Source organism: Haliotis rufescens, unplaced genomic scaffold (genome assembly GCF_023055435.1).
Source record: "Haliotis rufescens isolate VD_foot unplaced genomic scaffold, xgHalRufe1.0.p SCAF_14, whole genome shotgun sequence".
NCBI classification, from domain to species: Eukaryota; Metazoa; Mollusca; class Gastropoda; order Lepetellida; family Haliotidae; genus Haliotis; species Haliotis rufescens.
This window is the reverse complement of record NW_025963824.1, coordinates 239,688-258,202: the sequence shown is the minus strand read 5'-3', so window position 1 is coordinate 258,202 and position 18,515 is coordinate 239,688. Positions and strand designations below refer to the sequence as shown.

The 18,515-nt window shown below is 41.0% G+C and overlaps 1 protein-coding gene across 2 annotated transcripts; it reads left to right on the top strand.

The window, feature by feature from the left end:
• The first annotated feature begins 13,352 nt into the window (after positions 1-13,352).
• On the top strand, positions 13,353-17,789 carry LOC124128552 (multiple epidermal growth factor-like domains protein 10). 2 transcript variants are annotated; one of them, XM_048395601.1, is made up of 5 exons: positions 13,353-13,857; positions 14,057-14,113; positions 14,412-15,146; positions 15,585-15,717; positions 16,436-17,789. In XM_048395601.1, exons 1-5 carry the CDS (start codon positions 13,752-13,754, stop codon positions 16,572-16,574), a joined length of 1,170 nt encoding a protein of 389 aa, XP_048251558.1. In that variant the 5' UTR covers positions 13,353-13,751; the 3' UTR covers positions 16,575-17,789. The 2 variants fall into 2 exon arrangements, with proteins under 2 accessions (XP_048251558.1, XP_046347943.1); XM_046491987.2 differs by having other exon boundaries at positions 13,353-13,904; positions 16,436-17,787.
• Positions 17,790-18,515: the final 726 nt, after the last annotated feature.

Here is an 18,515-nt window from a genome sequence, read left to right as displayed (position 1 = left end):
GACAGCCATGTGTGATGGTGCATGAAACAAGAAATGGTAATTCTCACTTAAAGTGTCGGACAAAAGAATGCAGACAGCCATGTGTGATGGTGCTTGAAACAAGAAATGGTTATTCTCACTTAAAGTGTCGGACAAAAGAATGCAGACAGCCATGTGTGATGGTGCTTGAAACAAGAAATGGTTATTCTCACTTAAAGTGTCGGACAAAAGAATGTAGACAGCCATGTGTGATGGTGCATGAAACAAGAAATGGTAATTCTCACTTAAAGTGTCGGACAAAAGAATGTAGACAGCCATGTGTGATGGTGTTTGAAACAAGAAATGGTTATTCTCACTTAAAGTGTCGGACAAAAGAATGTAGACAGCCATGTGTGATGGTGCATGAAACAAGAAATGGTAATTCTCACTTAAAGTGTCGGACAAAAGAATGTAGACAGCCATGTGTGATGGTGCTTGAAACAAGAAATGGTTATTCTCACTTAAAGTGTCGGACAAAAGAATGTAGACAGCCATGTGTGATGGTGCTTGAAAGAAGAAATGGTTATTCTCACTTAAAGTGTCGGACAAAAGAATGTAGACAGCCATGTGTGATGGTGCATGAAACAAGAAATGGTAATTCTCACTTAAAGTGTCGGACAAAAGAATGTAGACAGTCATGTGTGATGGTGCTTGAAACAAGAAATTGTTATTCTCACTTAAAGTGTCGGACAAAAGAATGCAGACAGCCATGTGTGATGGTGCTTGAAACAAGAAATGGTTATTCTCACTTAAAGTGTCGGATAAAAGAATGTAGACAGCCATCAGTGATGGTGCATGAAACAAGAAATGGCTATTCTCACTTAAAGTGTCGGACAAAAGAATGCAGACAGCCATGTGTGATGGTGCTTGAAACAAGAAATGGTTATTCTCACTTAAAGTGTCGGACAAAAGAATGTAGACAGCCATGTGTGATGGTGTTTGAAACAAGAAATGGTTATTCTCACTTAAAGTGTCGGACAAAAGAATGTAGACAGCCATGTGTGATGGTGCATGAAACAAGAAATGGTTATTCTCACTTAAAGTGTCGGACAAAAGAATGAAGACAGCCATGTGTGATGGTGCTTGAAACAAGAAATGGTTATTCTCACTTAAAGTGTCGGACAAAAGAATGTAGACAGCCATGAGTGATGGTGCATGAAATAAGAAATGGTTATTCTCACTTAAAGTGTCGGACAAAAGAATGTAGACAGCCATGTGTGATGGTGCTTGAAACAAGAAATGGTTATTCTCACTTAAAGTGTCGGACAAAAGAATGTAGACAGCCAAGTGTGATGGTGCATGAAACAAGAAATTGTTTTTCTCACTTAAAGTGTCGGACAAAAGAATGTAGACAGCCATGTGTGATGGTGCTTGAAACAAGAAATGGTTATTCTCACTTAAAGTGTCGGACAAAAAAAAGCAGACAGCCATGTGTGATGGTGCTTGAAACAAGAAATGGTTATTCTCACTTAAAGTGTCGGACAAAAGAATGTAGACAGCCATGTGTGATGGTGCTTGAAACAAGAAATGGTTATTCTCACTTAAAGTGTCGGACAAAAGAATGTAGACAGCCATGTGTGATGGTGCTTGAAACAAGAAATGGTTATTCTCACTTAAAGTGTCGGACAAAAGAATGTAGACAGCCATGTGTGATGGTGCTTGAAACAAGAAATGGTTATTCTCACTTAATGTGTCGGACAAAAGAATGTAGACAGCCATGTGTGATGGTGTTTGAAAGAAGAAATGGTTATTCTCACTTAAAGTGTCGGACAAAAGAATGTAGACAGCCAGGTGTGATGGTGCATGAAACAAGAAATGGTAATTCTCACTTAAAGTGTCGGACAAAAGAATGTAGACAGCCATGTGTGATGGTGCTTGAAACAAGAAATGGTTATTCTCACTTAAAGTGTCGGACAAAAGAATGTAGACAGCCATGTGTGATGGTGTTTGAAACAAGAAATGGTTATTCTCACTTTAAGTGTCGGACAAAAGAATGCAGACAGCCATGTGTGATGGTGCTTGAAACAAGAAATGGTTATTCTCACTTAAAGTGTCGGACAAAAGAATGTAGACAGCCATGTGTGATGGTGCTTGAAACAAGAAATGGTTATTCTCACTTAAAGTGTCGGACAAAAGAATGCAGACAGCCATGTGTGATGGTGCTTGAAACAAGAAATGGTTATTCTCACTTAAAGTGTCGGACAAAAGAATGCAGACAGCCATGTGTGATGGTGCTTGAAACAAGAAATGGTTATTCTCACTTAAAGTGTCGGACAAAAGAATGTAGACAGCCATGTGTGATGGTGCTTGAAACAAGAAATGGTTATTCTATGATGATGTTTTTGATTTGGTATTAGGGTTGTGTTCTGAACCTTCAGTTTGCATTGTTTCGGCGATTGTGTTCCGTTAGTCACATTATGACAATATTTGTCATGTTTTGGTCCAATCCAGTTTTTAAGTGTATAATGTCTTTTGCCCAGCAGTGCGGTACATTCTTAGACCAGGCAACCCCACTCTTCCCGCAAACGCCACCAGTAAACCGACACACGAGCACAGTGTATGGATCAAAAGGTGCTAGGTATGAATTTCAAAGTCACTCGAACATTATACGCAACAGACGAATAGTACAACAGTGTAAATAGGGTAAATAGTCATGCTGAAACATCACAAACTCGACAGCATAGTCGGTTTTGATGAGACAGCAATGCTTCTTTCGCTGCAGGATGTAATAAATCCTATGTGAACGAAACTCAATTCAACAAATCCTACTTTTCTGGGTAAAATGGTACATGTGATTTCATCTATATCGTCACTGTTATCATACAGCCACGCACAGTCAACCTACAGGACAGCATTGACTAGTGGGTCGTGGTGGAACTATATCCCGGTGAGCTCATTAACGTGTATTTCTACTGGGAATTTCCGTTTGTATTAACATACACTTTTAAGGTTCGCCTGGTGAACGAATTGCAGTTGTTCATGTACATATGATTATGAGCTGGAGGTCTGGTCGAGCTAAACTGAAGGCATGTGCTTTATGTTTCCTCATTTGACCGACACAGAAATGTCAATAGACTCATGACTACGTCGTCTTAAAGGAACATGACATTGACTCCAGAAGATATCACAGACAAACACGCCATGCATACACCGAGACGTAGTGTACAATACAACTTGATACAGGGAGCAGGACATGGACTCCAGAAGATATCACAGACAAACACGCCGTGTATACCCCGAGGCGTAGAGTACAATGCACCATGATACAGAGAGTAGGACATGGACTTCTGAAGATATCACAGAGAAACACTCCATCCAAACCCGAGACGTAGTGTACAATACACCATGATACAGGGAGCAGGACATGGACTCCAGAAGATATCACAGACAAACACGCTATCCATACACCGAGACGTAGTGTACAATACATCATGATACAGGGAGCAGGACATGGACTCCAGATGATATCACAGACAAACACGCTATCCATACACCGAGACGTAGTGTACAATACATCATGATACAGAGTAGTGTTCTGCCTTCTCTAGATATCACACACAAACATACCATCCATACCCCGAGTCGAAGGTAACAATAACTGAATGAGTTGTTCACAAACCAGCGTCACAGTCAATGGGATGTTTGTGGTTTCAGAAGGAAACATTTCCTCGTGGTCAGTCTCCGTGCGTTATACAATGTGTATGTTCAGTTTAACGAGCTGAAGAAATATGTTCCGCTTTCGAAAAGAGCCATAATATGTGTGTCATATCTGTTGGCAATATGAAATATCAAATCACGAATTGATGTGGTGGATAACTGCCCTTATTAGCTTGATATACTGGATACGTGTTTCTATTAATTCATTGTCAAGTAACAAATAACAATTGTTACTAAAATATGTTTGTTTGTTTTTAAAATGCCGACTACAGAGCTATATTGCCCGCAGCACAACATGTGGTACTTTGATGGAGCAGCCACTGCACGTAATACGGTGATGACAAACAGTAATCAAAGCCAGGCTTAAATCCACGATCATCAGGCCTTGGTACAGTCGAGGGTCGTATTTCTCACATGGTAAACCTGACAAAACACACTACATGAGACATTGTCTGACACACAAGCACATATATAGATACATTATATCTCTATATACAATATGTATCTTTAAAGGTGAGGTGAAGTGGTGTTTAACGTTGCGTTAAATATGATAGCAACGTGCATGAAGGTGTGCGTGTGTGCTTGCGTGCGTGCGTGCATGTGTGTGTGTGTGTGTGTGTGTGTGTGTGTGTGTGTGTGTGTGTGTGTGTGTGTGTGTGTGTGTGTGTGTGTGTGTGTGTGTGTGTGTGTGTGTGTGTGTGTGTGTGTGTGTGTGTGTGTGTGTGTGTCGGGGAGCGTAGTCGTTAAAGCGTTCGCTGAAGACCCGGGTTCGAATCCCGACATGGGTACAATGTGTACATCATGGTGTTATGAGACACATCATGGTGTTATGAGACATATCATACATATAAGGACATGTTCTCTAATAAATTATCAGGCATGTAATGTCACGTGACGTGACGAGACAACAACGGACAAAACGCCAACCTATGTGTTTTTCTTCATTAAGCCATTAACCCATCAACCGTGTATGTTCTCCTCCACTGTCTACTACGTTGACAACTTGAATGTACACTGTCCTCGTCATTAGTTGTAATCTTACATGTGCTAGGGTATATGTATGTTCGCCTCCACTGTCTACTACGTTGACAACTTGAATGTACACTGTCCTCGTCATTAGTTGTAATCTTACATGTGCTAGGGTATATGTATGTTCGCCTCCACTGTCTACTACGTTGACAACTTGAATGTACACTGTCCTCGTCATTAGTTGTAATCCTACATGTGCTGGTGTATATGTATGTTCGCCTCCACTGTCTACTACGTTGACAACTTGAATGTACACTGTCCTCGTCATTAGTTGTAATCCTACATGTGCTGGTGTATATGTATGTTCGCCTCCACTGTCTACTACGTTGACAACTTGAATGTACACTGTCCTCGTCATTAGTTGTAATCCTACATGTGCTGGTGTGTATGTATCTTCGCCTCCACTGTCCACTACATTGACAACTTGAATGTACACTGTCCTCGTCATCAGTTGTAATCCTATATGTGCTGGTGTATATGTATGTTCGCCTCCACTGTCTACTACGTTGACAACTTGAATGTACACTGTCCTCGTCATTAGTTGTAATCCTACATGTGCTGGTGTGTATGTATGTTCGCCTCCACTGTCTACTACGTTGACAACTTGAATGTACACTGTCCTCGTCATTAGTTGTAATCTTACATGTGCTGGTGTGTATGTATGTTCGCCTCCACTGTCTACTACGTTGACAACTTGAATGTACACTGTCCTCGTCATTAGTTGTAATCCTACATGTGCTGGTGTATATGTATGTTCGCCTCCACTGTCTACTACGTTGACAACTTGAATGTACACTGTCCTCGTCATTAGTTGTAATCTTACATGTGCTGGTGTGTATGTATGTTCGCCTCCACTGTCTACTACGTTGACAACTTGAATGTACACTGTCCTCGTCATTAGTTGTAATCTTACATGTGCTGGTGTGTATGTATGTTCGCCTCCACTGTCTACTACGTTGACAACTTGAATGTACACTGTCCTCGTCATTAGTTGTAATCTTACATGTGCTGGTGTGTATGTATGTTCGCCTCCACTGTCTACTACGTTGACAACTTGAATGTACACTGTCCTCGTCATTAGTTGTAATCCTACAAGTGCTGGTGTGTATGTATGTTCGCCTCCACTGTCTACTACGTTGACAACTTGAATGTACACTGTCCTCGTCATTAGTTGTAATCCTACATGTGCTGGTGTGTATGTATGTTCGCCTCCACAGTCTACTACGTTGACAACTTGAATGTACACTGTCCTCGTCATTAGTTGTAATCCTACATGTGCTGGTGTATATGTATGTTCGCCTCCACTGTCTACTAAATTGACAACTTGAATGTACACTGTCCTCGTCATGAGTTGTAATCCTACATGTGCTGGTGTATATGTATGTTCGCCTCCACAGTCTACTACGTTGACAACTTGAATGTACACTGTCCTCGTCATTAGTTGTAATCCTACATGTGCTGGTGTATATGTATGTTCGCCTCCACTGTCTACTACGTTGACAACTTGAATGTAAACTGTCCTTGGCATTAGTTGTAATCCTACATGTGCTGGTGTATATGTATGTTCGCCTCCACAGTCTACTACGTTGACAACTTGAATGTTCACTGTCCTCGTCATTAGTTGTAATCCTACATGTGCTGGTGTATATGTATGTTCGCCTCCACTGTCTACTACGTTGACAACTTGAATGTACACTGTCCTCGTCATTAGTTGTAATCCTACATGTGCTGGTGTGTATGTATGTTCGCCTCCACTGTCTACTACGTTGACAACCTGAATGTACACTGTCCTCGTCATTAGTTGTAATCCTACATGTGCTGGTGTGTATGTATGTTCGCCTCCACTGTCTACTATGTTGACAACTTGAATGTACACTGTCCTCGTCATTAGTTGTAATCTTACATGTGCTGGTGTGTATGTATGTTCGCCTCCACTGTCTACTACGTTGACAACTTGAATGTACACTGTCCTCGTCATTAGTTGTAATCCTACATGTGCTGGTGCATATGTATGTTCGCCTCCACTGTCTACTACGTTGACAACTTGAATGTACACTGTCCTCGTCATTAGTTGTAATCCTACATGCGCTGGTGTATATGTATGTTCGCCTCCACTGTCTACTACATTGACAACTTGAATGTACACTGTCCTCGTCATTAGTTGTAATCCTACATGTGCTGGTGTATATGTATGTTCGCCTCCACTGTCTACTACGTTGACAACTTGAATGTACACTGTCCTCGTCATTAGTTGTAATCCTACATGTGCTGGTGTATATGTATGTTCGCCTCCACTGTCTACTACGTTGACAACTTGAATGTACACTGTCCTCGCCATTAGTTGTAATCCTACATGTGCTGGTGTATATGTATGTTCGCCTCCACTGTCTACTACGTTGACAACTTGAATGTACACTGTCCTCGTCATTAGTTGTAATCCTACATGTGCTGGTGTATATGTATGTTCGCCTCCACTGTCTACTACATTGACAACTTGAATGTACACTGTCTTCGTCATTAGTTGTAATCCTACATGTGCTGGTGTATATGTATGTTCGCCTCCACTGTCTACTACATTGACAACTTGAATGTACACTGTCCTCGTCATTAGTTGTAATCCTACATGTGCTGATGTATATGTATGTTCGCCTCCACTGTCTACTACATTGACAACTTGAATGTACACTGTCCTCGTCATTAGTTGTAATCCTACATGTGCTGGTGTATATGTATGTTCGCCTCCACTGTCTACTACGTTGACAACTTGAATGTACACTGTCTTCGTCATTAGTTGTAATCCTACATGTGCTGGTGTATATGTATGTTCGCCTCCACTGTCTACTACGTTGAACACTTGAATGTACACTGTCCTCGTCATTAGTTGTAATCCTACATGTGCTGGTGTATAAGTATGTTCGCCTCCACAGTCTACTACGTTGACAGCTTGAATGTACACTGTCCTCGTCATTAGTTGTAATCCTACATGTGCTAGTGTATATGTATGTTCGCCTCCACTGTCTACTACGTTGACAGTTTGAATGTACACTGTCCTCGTCATTAGTTGTAATCCTACATGTGCTGGTGTATATGTATGTTCGCCTCCACAGTCTACTACGTTGACAACCTGAATGTACACTGTCCTCGTCATCAGTTGTAATCCTACATGTGCTGGTGTATATGTATGTTCGCCTCCACTGTCTACTACGTTGACAACTTGAATGTACACTGTCCTCGTCATCAGTTGTAATCCTACATGTGCTGGTGTATATGTATGTTCGCCTCCACTGTCTACTACGTTGACAACTTGAATGTACACTGTCCTCGCCATTAGTTGTAATCCTACATGTGCTGGTGTATAAGTATGTTCGCCTCCACTGTCTACTACGTTGACAACTTGAATGTACACTGTCCTCGTCATCAGTTGTAATCCTACATGTGCTGGTGTATATGTATGTTCGCCTCCACTGTCTACTACGTTGACAACCTGAATGTACACTGTCCTCGTCATTAGTTGTAATCCTACATGTGCTGGTGTATAAGTATGTTCCCCTCCACTGTCTACTACGTTGACAACCTGAATGTACACTGTCCTCGTCATCAGTTGTAATCCTACATGTGCTGGTGTATATGTATGTTCGCCTCCACTGTCTACTACGTTGACAACTTGAATGTACACTGTCCTCGTCATTAGTTGTAATCCTACATGTGCTGGTGTATATGTATGTTCGCCTCCACTGTCTACTACGTTGACAACTTGAATGTACACTGTCCTCGTCATTAGTTGTAATCCTACATGTGCTGGTGTATATGTATGTTCGCCTCCACTGTCTACTACGTTGACAACTTGAATGTACACTGTCCTCGTCATTAGTTGTAATCCTACATGTGCTGGTGTATAAGTATGTTCGCCTCCACTGTCTACTACGTTGACAACTTGAATGTACACTGTCCTCGTCATTAGTTGTAATCCTACATGTGCTGGTGTATATGTATGTTCTCCTCCACTGTCTACTACGTTGACAACTTGAATGTACACTGTCCTCGTCATTAGTTGTAATCCTACATGTGCTGGTGTATATGTATGTTCGCCTCTACTGTCTACTACGTTGACAACTTGAATGTACACTGTCCTCGCCATTAGTTGTAATCTTACATGTGCTGGTGTATAAGTATGTTCGCCTCCACTGTCTACTACGTTGACAACTTGAATGTACACTGTCCTCGTCATTAGTTGTAATCCTACATGTGCTGGTGTATATGTATGTTCGCCTCCACTGTCTACTACGTTGACAACTTGAATGTACACTGTCCTCGTCATTAGTTGTAATCCTACATGTGCTGGTGTATATGTATCTTCGCCTCCACTGTCTACTACGTTGAACACTTGAATGTACACTGTCCTCGTCATTAGTTGTAATCCTACATGTGCTGGTGTATATGTATGTTCGCCTCCACTGTCTACTACGTTGACAACTTGAATGTACACTGTCCTCGTCATTAGTTGTAATCCTACATGTGCTGGTGTATATGTATGTTCGCCTCCACTGTCTACTACGTTGACAACTTGAATGTACACTGTCCTCGTCATTAGTTGTAATCCTACATGTGCTGGTGTATATGTATGTTCGCCTCCACTGTCTACTACGTTGACAACTTGAATGTACACTGTCCTCGTCATTAGTTGTAATCCTACATGTGCTGGTGTGTATGTATGTTCGCCTCCACTGTCTACTACGTTGACAACTTGAATGTACACTGTCCTCGTCATTAGTTGTAATCCTACATGTGCTGGTGTATAAGTATGTTCGCCTCCACTGTCTACTACGTTGACAACTTGAATGTACACTGTCCTCGTCATCAGTTGTAATCCTACATGTGCTGGTGTATATGTATGTTCGCCTCCACTGTCTACTACGTTGACAACTTGAATGTACACTGTCCTCGTCATTAGTTGTAATCCTACATGTGCTGGTGTATATGTATGTTCTCCTCCACTGTCTACTACGTTGACAACTTGAATGTACACTGTCCTCGTCATTAGTTGTAATCCTACATGTGCTGGTGTATAAGTATGTTCGCCTCTACTGTCTACTACGTTGACAACCTGAATGTACACTGTCCTCGTCATTAGTTGTAATCCTACATGTGCTGGTGTATATGTATGTTCTCCTCCACTGTCTACTACGTTGACAACTTGAATGTACACTGTCCTCGTCATTAGTTGTAATCCTACATGTGCTAGTGTATATGTATGTTCGCCTCCACTGTCTACTACGTTGACAACTTGAATGTACACTGTCCTCGTCATTAGTTGTAATCCTACATGTGCTGGTGTATATGTATGTTCGCCTCCACTGTCTACTACGTTGACAACTTGAATGTACACTGTCCTCGTCATTAGTTGTAATCCTACATGTGCTAGTGTATATGTATGTTCGCCTCCACTGTCTACTACGTTGACAACTTGAATGTACACTGTCCTCGTCATTAGTTGTAATCCTACATGTGCTGGTGTATATGTATGTTCGCCTCCACTGTCTACTACGTTGACAACTTGAATGTACACTGTCCTCGTCATTAGTTGTAATCCTACATGTGCTGGTGTATATGTATGTTCTCACCAGTTATATTGACAGCTGAAACTTTCACCACCTTGAATTCTACAACAAGCATATTTACCATGTAGCCCGCATTGTCTTTTTATTTACATTTTGAATGAAACTACATTATGACACATCCATTTTAATTTCCGCGTATTCATTAGCTTTCAAACAACACAAGTGTGCTTTATATTTTTCTTGTTGAAAAGGTATTAAATACTTCCTCCACAGAGGGCTGTCGGCGTATCACCGTCCGTCTGTCCCCTGCAGAAGCCACAGTAAATATTTCCTTATTATTGACCCACACCATACGCGCTATTTGTTGGAGATGTTGAAAATGTTCAATGCATTTGACACGACCTAGATTCAATAGTTTGTGTTGATACTGACCAACAATGCCTATCATGGATTTATGAGTAATCGAATCAATGAAAGTTTTTCATAAAGTAGTTCATTTAAAATGATGACATTGAGCAATGTCTCAGATTTGTTAAAAGATAAAACGAATATGTATACTTTACCTAAAACAGGTTTGTTCTGTGTTGCTGTTTATAAACAACGGAAATAGCTCCGCAACACAACCAAATTAATAAGTAAATATTTTAAATCGTTTGTGTATAAAACAGAGCCCCATATTGTTCATCATTATGTCCGCATCAGTCATTTCACACACACCAACTTAAGCCATCTAACACATGATTCGAGTGTTGGCCGTGCATGTTTCCATTGAGTGTGTTGTGATGTGAGTGTTGTGGTGTTTGTTTCCAATGAATATGTTGTGATGTGAGTGTTGTGGTGTTTGTTTCCCATGAGTGTGTTGTGATGTGAGTGATGTGGTGTTTGTTTCCCATGATTGTGACGTGATGTGAGTGTTGTGGTGTTTGTTTTCCATGAGTGTATTGTGATGTGAGTGTTGTGGTGTTTGTTTCCCATGAGTGTATTGTGATGTGAGTGTTGTGGCGTTTGTTTCCCATGAGTGTGTTGTGATGTGAGTGTTGTGGTGTTTGTTTCCCATGATTGTGATGTGATGTGAGTGTTGTGGTGTTTGTTTTCCATGAGTGTGTTGTGATGTGAGTGTTGTGGTGTGTGTTTCTCATGAGTATGTTGTGATGTGAGTGTTGTGGTGTTTGTTTCCCATGAGTGTGTTGTGATGTGAGTGTTGTGGTGTTTGTTTTCCATGAGTGTGTTGTGATGTGGGTGTTGTGGTGTGTGTTTCCCATGAGTGTGTTGTGATGTGAGTGTTGTGGTGTTTGTTTCCCATGAGTGTATTGTGATGTGAGTGTTGTGTTGTTTGTTTCCCATGAGTGTTTTGTGATGTGAGTGTTGTGGTGTTTGTTTCCCATGAGTGTGTTGTGATGTGACTGTTGTGGTGTTTGTTTGCCATGAGTGTGTTGTGATGTGACTGTTGTGGTGTTTGTTTGCCATGAGTGTGTTGTGATGTGAGTGTGGTGGTGTTTGTTTCCCATGAGTGTGTTGTGATGTGAGTGTTGTGGTGTTTGTTTCCCATGAGTGTATTGTGATGTGAGTGTTGTGGTGTTTATTTCCCATGAGTGTGTTGTGATGTGAGTGTTGTGGTGTTTGTTTCCCATGAGTGTGTTGTGATGTGAGTGTTGTGGTGTTTGTTTCCCATGAGTGTGTTGTGATGTGAGTGTTGTGGTGTTTGTTTCCCATGAGTATGTTGTGATGTGACTGTTGTGGTGCTGTTTCCCATGAGTATGTTGTGATGTGAGTGTTGTGGTGTTTGTTTCCCATGAGTGTGTTGTGATGTGACTGTTGTGGTGCTGTTTCCCATGAGTGTGTTGTGATGTGAGTGTAGTGGTGTGTGTTTCCCATGAGTGTATTGTGATGTGACTGTTGTGGTGTTTGTTTCCCATGAGTGTGTTGTGATGTGAGTGTTGTGGTGTTTGTTTCCCATGAGTGTGTTGTGATGTGAGTGTTGTGGTGTTTGTTTCCCATGAGTGTGTTGTGATGTGAGTGTGGTGGTGTTTGTTTCCCATGAGTGTGTTGTGATGTGAGTGTTGTGGTGTTTGTTTCCCATGAGTGTATTGTGATGTGAGTGTTGTGGTGTTTATTTCCCATGAGTGTGTTGTGATGTGAGTGTTGTGGTGTTTGTTTCCCATGAGTGTGTTGTGATGTGAGTGTTGTGGTGTTTGTTTCCCATGAGTGTGTTGTGATGTGAGTGCTGTGGTGTTTGTTTCCCATGAGTATGTTGTGATGTGACTGTTGTGGTGCTGTTTCCCATGAGTATGTTGTGATGTGAGTGTTGTGGTGTTTGTTTCCCATGAGTGTGTTGTGATGTGACTGTTGTGGTGCTGTTTCCCATGAGTGTGTTGTGATGTGAGTGTAGTGGTGTGTGTTTCCCATGAGTGTATTGTGATGTGACTGTTGTGGTGCTGTTTCCCATGAGTGTGTTGTGATGTGAGTGTTGTGGTGTTTGTTTCCCATGAGTGTATTGTGATGTGAGTGTTGTGGTGTTTATTTCCCATGAGTATGTTGTGATGTGAGTGTAGTGGTGTGTGTTTCCCATGAGTGTGTTGTGATGTGACTGTTGTGGTGCTGTTTCCCATGAGTGTGTTGTGATGTGAGTGTTGTGGTGTTTGTTTCCCATGAGTGTATTGTGATGTGAGTGTTGTGGTGTTTATTTCCCATGAGTGTGTTGTGATGTGAGTGTTGTGGTGTTTGTTTCCCATGAGTGTGTTGTGATGTGAGTGCTGTGGTGTTTGTTTCCCATGAGTATGTTGTGATGTGACTGTTGTGGTGCTGTTTCCCATGAGTATGTTGTGATGTGAGTGTTGTGGTGTTTGTTTCCCATGAGTGTGTTGTGATGTGACTGTTGTGGTGCTGTTTCCCATGAGTGTGTTGTGATGTGAGTGTAGTGGTGTTTGTTTCCATTGTGTGTGTTGTGATGTGAGTGTTGTGGTGTTTGTTTGTTGAGTGTGATGTGATAGGGATGTGAGATGTAGCACAGAGAGATCAAATCTTTGTGTTTTCAGAAGTGCAGTTGTTCAGTAGAAGTTGTGCTGACATTCCCTTTGGACCCATCTTGTTTTCTATGTATTGACATTGTGAAACATGCATATCTTAAATTATAACACACATATAAGGACAACTTAGGTATGAGCACTGTTACCTGGAGAGATGTGAGATGTTCTGTGTGAGATGCTGGATTATGAATTGACTTTAAACAAACTCATATCGTGTAAGGACGAACATTTACTGGAGAGACATGTTGCTAATTATGATGTTTTACAAAAAAACAAAGTCAAATGCGAATTGGGTGGATACATATATTTTCAAGACCAACATTTGGCTTTGAATCTACGTTTAAAACCTATGGCCCATAAAAGGTAATTTCCTCTCATTGACCAAGCAAGTGGTTTGAAACACAATGTCGCCTGTTGTAAAGAAATAATTTCCTCCACACACCCATATAGTTAGTGTGTTTCAATGAAGGAAGTTATAACATCCTCACTTCCAAGCTTCACAGTCACAAGACACATTCAGACGGTGTACACTGAGATCCTGGGGAGGTGGAGCTCGGCCGCTAACAACAGTAAACATACTGCTATACTCATTGCACCAACGTGTGTTTCTAACCAAGTGAGCATTTCGTGTTGTTTTGTTATAAGAAGTAATGCTTATGGAACAAACTTAGTTTCTGTGATGTATATCAACATTCTGTGATTTATGCCGGATTTCTCACACTGAACACCTATATGTATCTTAAATGTATTGTATACGTTTTGTTTCAGGTGATATGGCACCGATGACAATTCTGTGCGTAGCGTGCATACTGATGTACACCCGTGGTAAAGACATTATGAATATTTCCTGTTTGATAGATTTTATTATTTAAACTTTTTAGATTTCTGACATGTAATGAAATTTATATCTGTAACATCCACTGTTCTATAGATAACATCATTCCTCCTAGTATCATCATCAGCTGTAGTTGTAAAACTAAGCATGTCATATCGCCAATCGCAAGGGCCAGTTTTAATTATTTAACAGAATTAATTCAAACATTGTATACTTATATTTTTGACTTTTTAACGCTTTTTTGCAGAAACATGCTTCAGTAATATACATTTTTGCCATCATTTCCAGCTGCCAAATGCAAAGAAGACCAACACTGTTCAAAGTGTGACAGCACCACAGGGTATTGCAACTCTGAGTGTGAACCTGGGTATTTTGATCAGAAGTGCAGTTCTATTTGCAACGAAAATTGTCGAAACAAGAAATGTAAACTTTCAATAAATGGCAATGATAATTGCACTGAGGGTTGTGTCCCAGGATACCAAGGCCCGGGGTGTGGCAGGCCATGTTACAACCCAGGAGGTGGCTGTACAGCATGTCCAGGTGGGTGTGATGGAGGATATTGTCAGGTGGGCTCCTCCTGTGTGTCTGGATGTGTAGACTCCTACTATGGGTCTGGCTGCAAGACATGTCACAGAGGATGTAAGACATGCAACAGAATAACAGGAACATGCACGCAGTGTCATCCTTCATTTCCCGGTCCGAACTGTGAACAGGAGACGAACACTACCAGAGGTTGTGAAGGTGGTTGTGTACCTGGACATGTAGACAGAGACTGCAAACATTGTTCTGACAAATGTCTCAATAAGACCTGTCTACCAAAGAAAGAACCCTTTGATAAACGATGTAATCCAGGATTCTATGGTGAACACTGCAACAAGGCATGTGGTGTGTGTATTGATGGAGACTGTGATCAGATGACAGGGATGTGCTTCAGAGGGTGTAACATGACCACACTTGGATGTGAACCTTCCTGTAGAGCCAACTGTACTTCAGCTGAATGTGACATTGACACATGTCCACATGGTGAATAAGTTCTCTTTGTATTAATAAAAATAGAGGGGAGATCACGCATAACCAATGGAATTATTTAGCTGAATGTGACATTTACACATGTCTACGAGGTGAATATCTAACCAGGTTTTCTGTATATTAATAGAAATAGACGTGAGAGCAAGCTTCCCTTTACACATTCTGAATAACCACTGAAAGCATCCACATGCCAAACTTAGTTGTAGGTGCAAGTCTTCTGCTGTCCATTCCCTGTTCTGTGGTGATACATGAACGGACTGGAATCATCCATCTATGTTGTACTTGAACAGGTTAGACTTGAGCGTATGAACCACTGATAACGTCTCTGCCCTAATGTAACACTTTCAGCAGCTGTAGTTGATGTCAACACAAAGTTAACACAGGACATATTCAAAATGAGCATTTCTTGGTTCTTGTTTTGTGTGTATGTAGATGAAGAGAAGAGTGATGAGCGGGATCTCCATCAGTCCATCAACATGGGGCTGCTGACAGTGTTGTGCCTCTTTGTGTTCTGCATCCTGATCACCGTTTGCGTCTGCTACTGCCGAATTATGGCCTCACAGCGGTAAGGATTCATTCATTCCTTCCTTCCATTCATTTCATTCCATTCCATTCCATTTATTTCATTTCATTTCATTCATTCATTCATTCATTCATTCATTCATTCATTCATTCATTCATTCATTCATTCATTCATTCATTCCGTTCGTTCGTTCGTTCGTTCGTTCGTTCGTTCGTTCGTTCGTTCGTTCGTTCGTTCATTCATTCATTCATTTCATTCATTTCATTCATTTCATTCATTTCATTCATTCATTCTTCCATTCATTCATTCATGCATTCACTTTCATTCATTCATTCATTCATTCTTCCATTCATTCATGCATTCATTCATTCTTCCATTCATTCATTCTTCCATTCATTCATTCTTCCATTCATTCATTCATTAATTCTTCCATTCATTCATTCATTCATTCTTCCATTCATTCATTCTTCCATTCATCCATTCATTCTTCCATTCATCCTTCCATTCATTCATCCATTCATTCATTCTTCCATTCATTCATTCATTCATTCATCCATTCATTCATTCATTCATTCATTCTTCTATTCATTTATTCTTCCATTCATTCATTCATTCATTTATTCTTCCAATATTCCACTTGACTCAGTGTGATTATTGAAATAGTATAGGAAGTCATTTAAATCGTTCATCCATATAAGTGTTCGTAGTATCAACTTATATAACAATATACAATATATGTGGCGTTTGGGGTAATTTGTAGAGAGAGTCCAGGCGAGGAGGCAGTTGAATACCGAGATGAACCGACCAGAGAGAGGCTAGCATCCATGTTTATAAGATCACAGCATACATACTGTGACGTAGACGAGAGTGACATGCGGCCAGTGATCGTCTTCCTGTAGATGTTGACAGGGACACAGAGTAGACACTGTGACGTAGAGAATGACATGGAGCCAGTGATTGTCTTCCTGTAGATGTTGACAGGGACACAGAGTAGAGACTGTGGTGTAGAGAATGACATGGGGCCAGTGATCGTCTTCCTGTAGATGTTGACAGGGACACAGAGTAGACACTGTGACGTAGACGAGAGTGACATGGGGCCAGTGATCGTCTTCCTGTAGATGTTGACAGGGACACAGAGTAGACAATGTGATGTAGAGAATGACATGGAGCCAGTGATTGTCTTCCTGTAGATGTTGACAGGGACACAGAGTAGACACTGTGACGTAGACGAGAGTGACATGGAGCAAGTGATTGTCTTCCTGTAGATGTTGACAGGGACACAGAGTAGACACTGTGATGTAGAGAATGACATGGAGCCAGTGATTGTCTTCCTGTAGATGTTGACAGGGACACAGAGTAGACACTGTGATGTAGAGAATGACATGGAGCCAGTGATTGTCTTCCTGTAGATGTTGACAGGGACACAGAGTAGACACTGTGACGTAGAGAATGACATGGAGCCAGTGATTGTCTTCCTGTAGATGTTGACAGGGACACAGAATAGACACTGTGATGTAGACGAGAGTGACATGGAGCAAGTGATTGTCTTCCTGTAGATGTTGACAGGGACACAGAGTAGACACTGTGATGTAGACGAGAGTGACATGGAGCAAGTGATTGTCTTCCTGTAGATGTTGACAGGGACACCGCGAGGAGACTCTGCGATGTAGATAAGGACACAGCATAGGCGCCCTGAATTTAGGGAGAATGATATTTGTACAGAATTAATATATTCATAAACGGTTTTGTCCTCTTAACTATCACTATCAACTGAACCTAAGCTTCATGCCATCGTTGTCATGGCTCTTTTTTTACTCTGCTTTCACATCTAGAAATAAAATATAATTATTATATTGTTTTCGTTTCCATGAAAACAGAAATGCATGTTAACACATTTTACATGCATTTATTGCTGATGAATGCTTTAACCGTCCCTGTTAATCTATGAACATATTACAATTGAAAACCATTCCTCTTATTTCACTGCAACTATTAGGAATGAGAAACCGCGACAGAAACTATTGTTGATGGAAACAGAGATTTTCAGCTGTGCGAGTCATACTTGAGAGTAAGTTTCGTAATGCTACAATTGAGTGCTAATATCTCTAGTCTCCCCTTTTTGTATTTTGTCAGAAATTTATATTTTACCATAATAAATAAGTATAATTGTGTCTGTTGTGTATATTTGCACACTGCAGGTTTGGACGGAGAAAGTTTGCTGTATGAAATATAAACATAAACATAGTGAAGTATAAAACATAAATGCCTTCTTTGATGTCATCCCGAGTTCCTACGGAAACCGCCCAAGTATAAATAGACCATAAAGTCAAAACAATGTCAGTGACGTAAAATAGCGACGGGGGCGGTCGGGCAGCCTGGTGGTTAAAGCGTTTGCTTGTCACGCTGAAGACCCGGGTTCGATTCCCGACAGGGGTACAGTGTGTGAAACTCATTTCTTGTGTCCCCCGACGTGATGTTGCTGGAATATTGCTAAAAGCGGCGTAAAACTGTACTCACCAACTCACTCACTAAAATAGCGACGACCGTCAGTGACTGCTGAACTTCTCATATCGAACGCAAGAATTATCAATTTAATTAACCTGTTGCACAACGACGAAAATCAATGTCGCGAATGTATCCTTCACTTTGGTAATGAAAACATCCGTTTGAGAGAGAACAATGTCACGTAGTCAATGTTGATCTGAAAAGAATCTCTATACCACAATGAGTACGTTAAAAAAATTCCCGGTTTTCGGGATTGAAAGTCAAGGCTGAAAAAAACAAGTTGACATGGATAGGGTAAAAAAAGATCAAGATATAAGTGATGTGTGAGCTGGAAT

Coding starts and splice junctions, on each gene's coding strand:
- LOC124128552 (XM_048395601.1), top strand. CDS start 13,752: ATGAAGGAAGTTATAACATCCTCACTTCCAAGCTTCACAGTCACAAGA. Junction 15,147..15,584: donor CATTGACACATGTCCACATG/GTGAATAAGTTC, acceptor GTGTGTATGTAG/ATGAAGAGAAGAGTGATGAG. Junction 15,718..16,435: donor CGAATTATGGCCTCACAGCG/GTAAGGATTCAT, acceptor GGTAATTTGTAG/AGAGAGTCCAGGCGAGGAGG.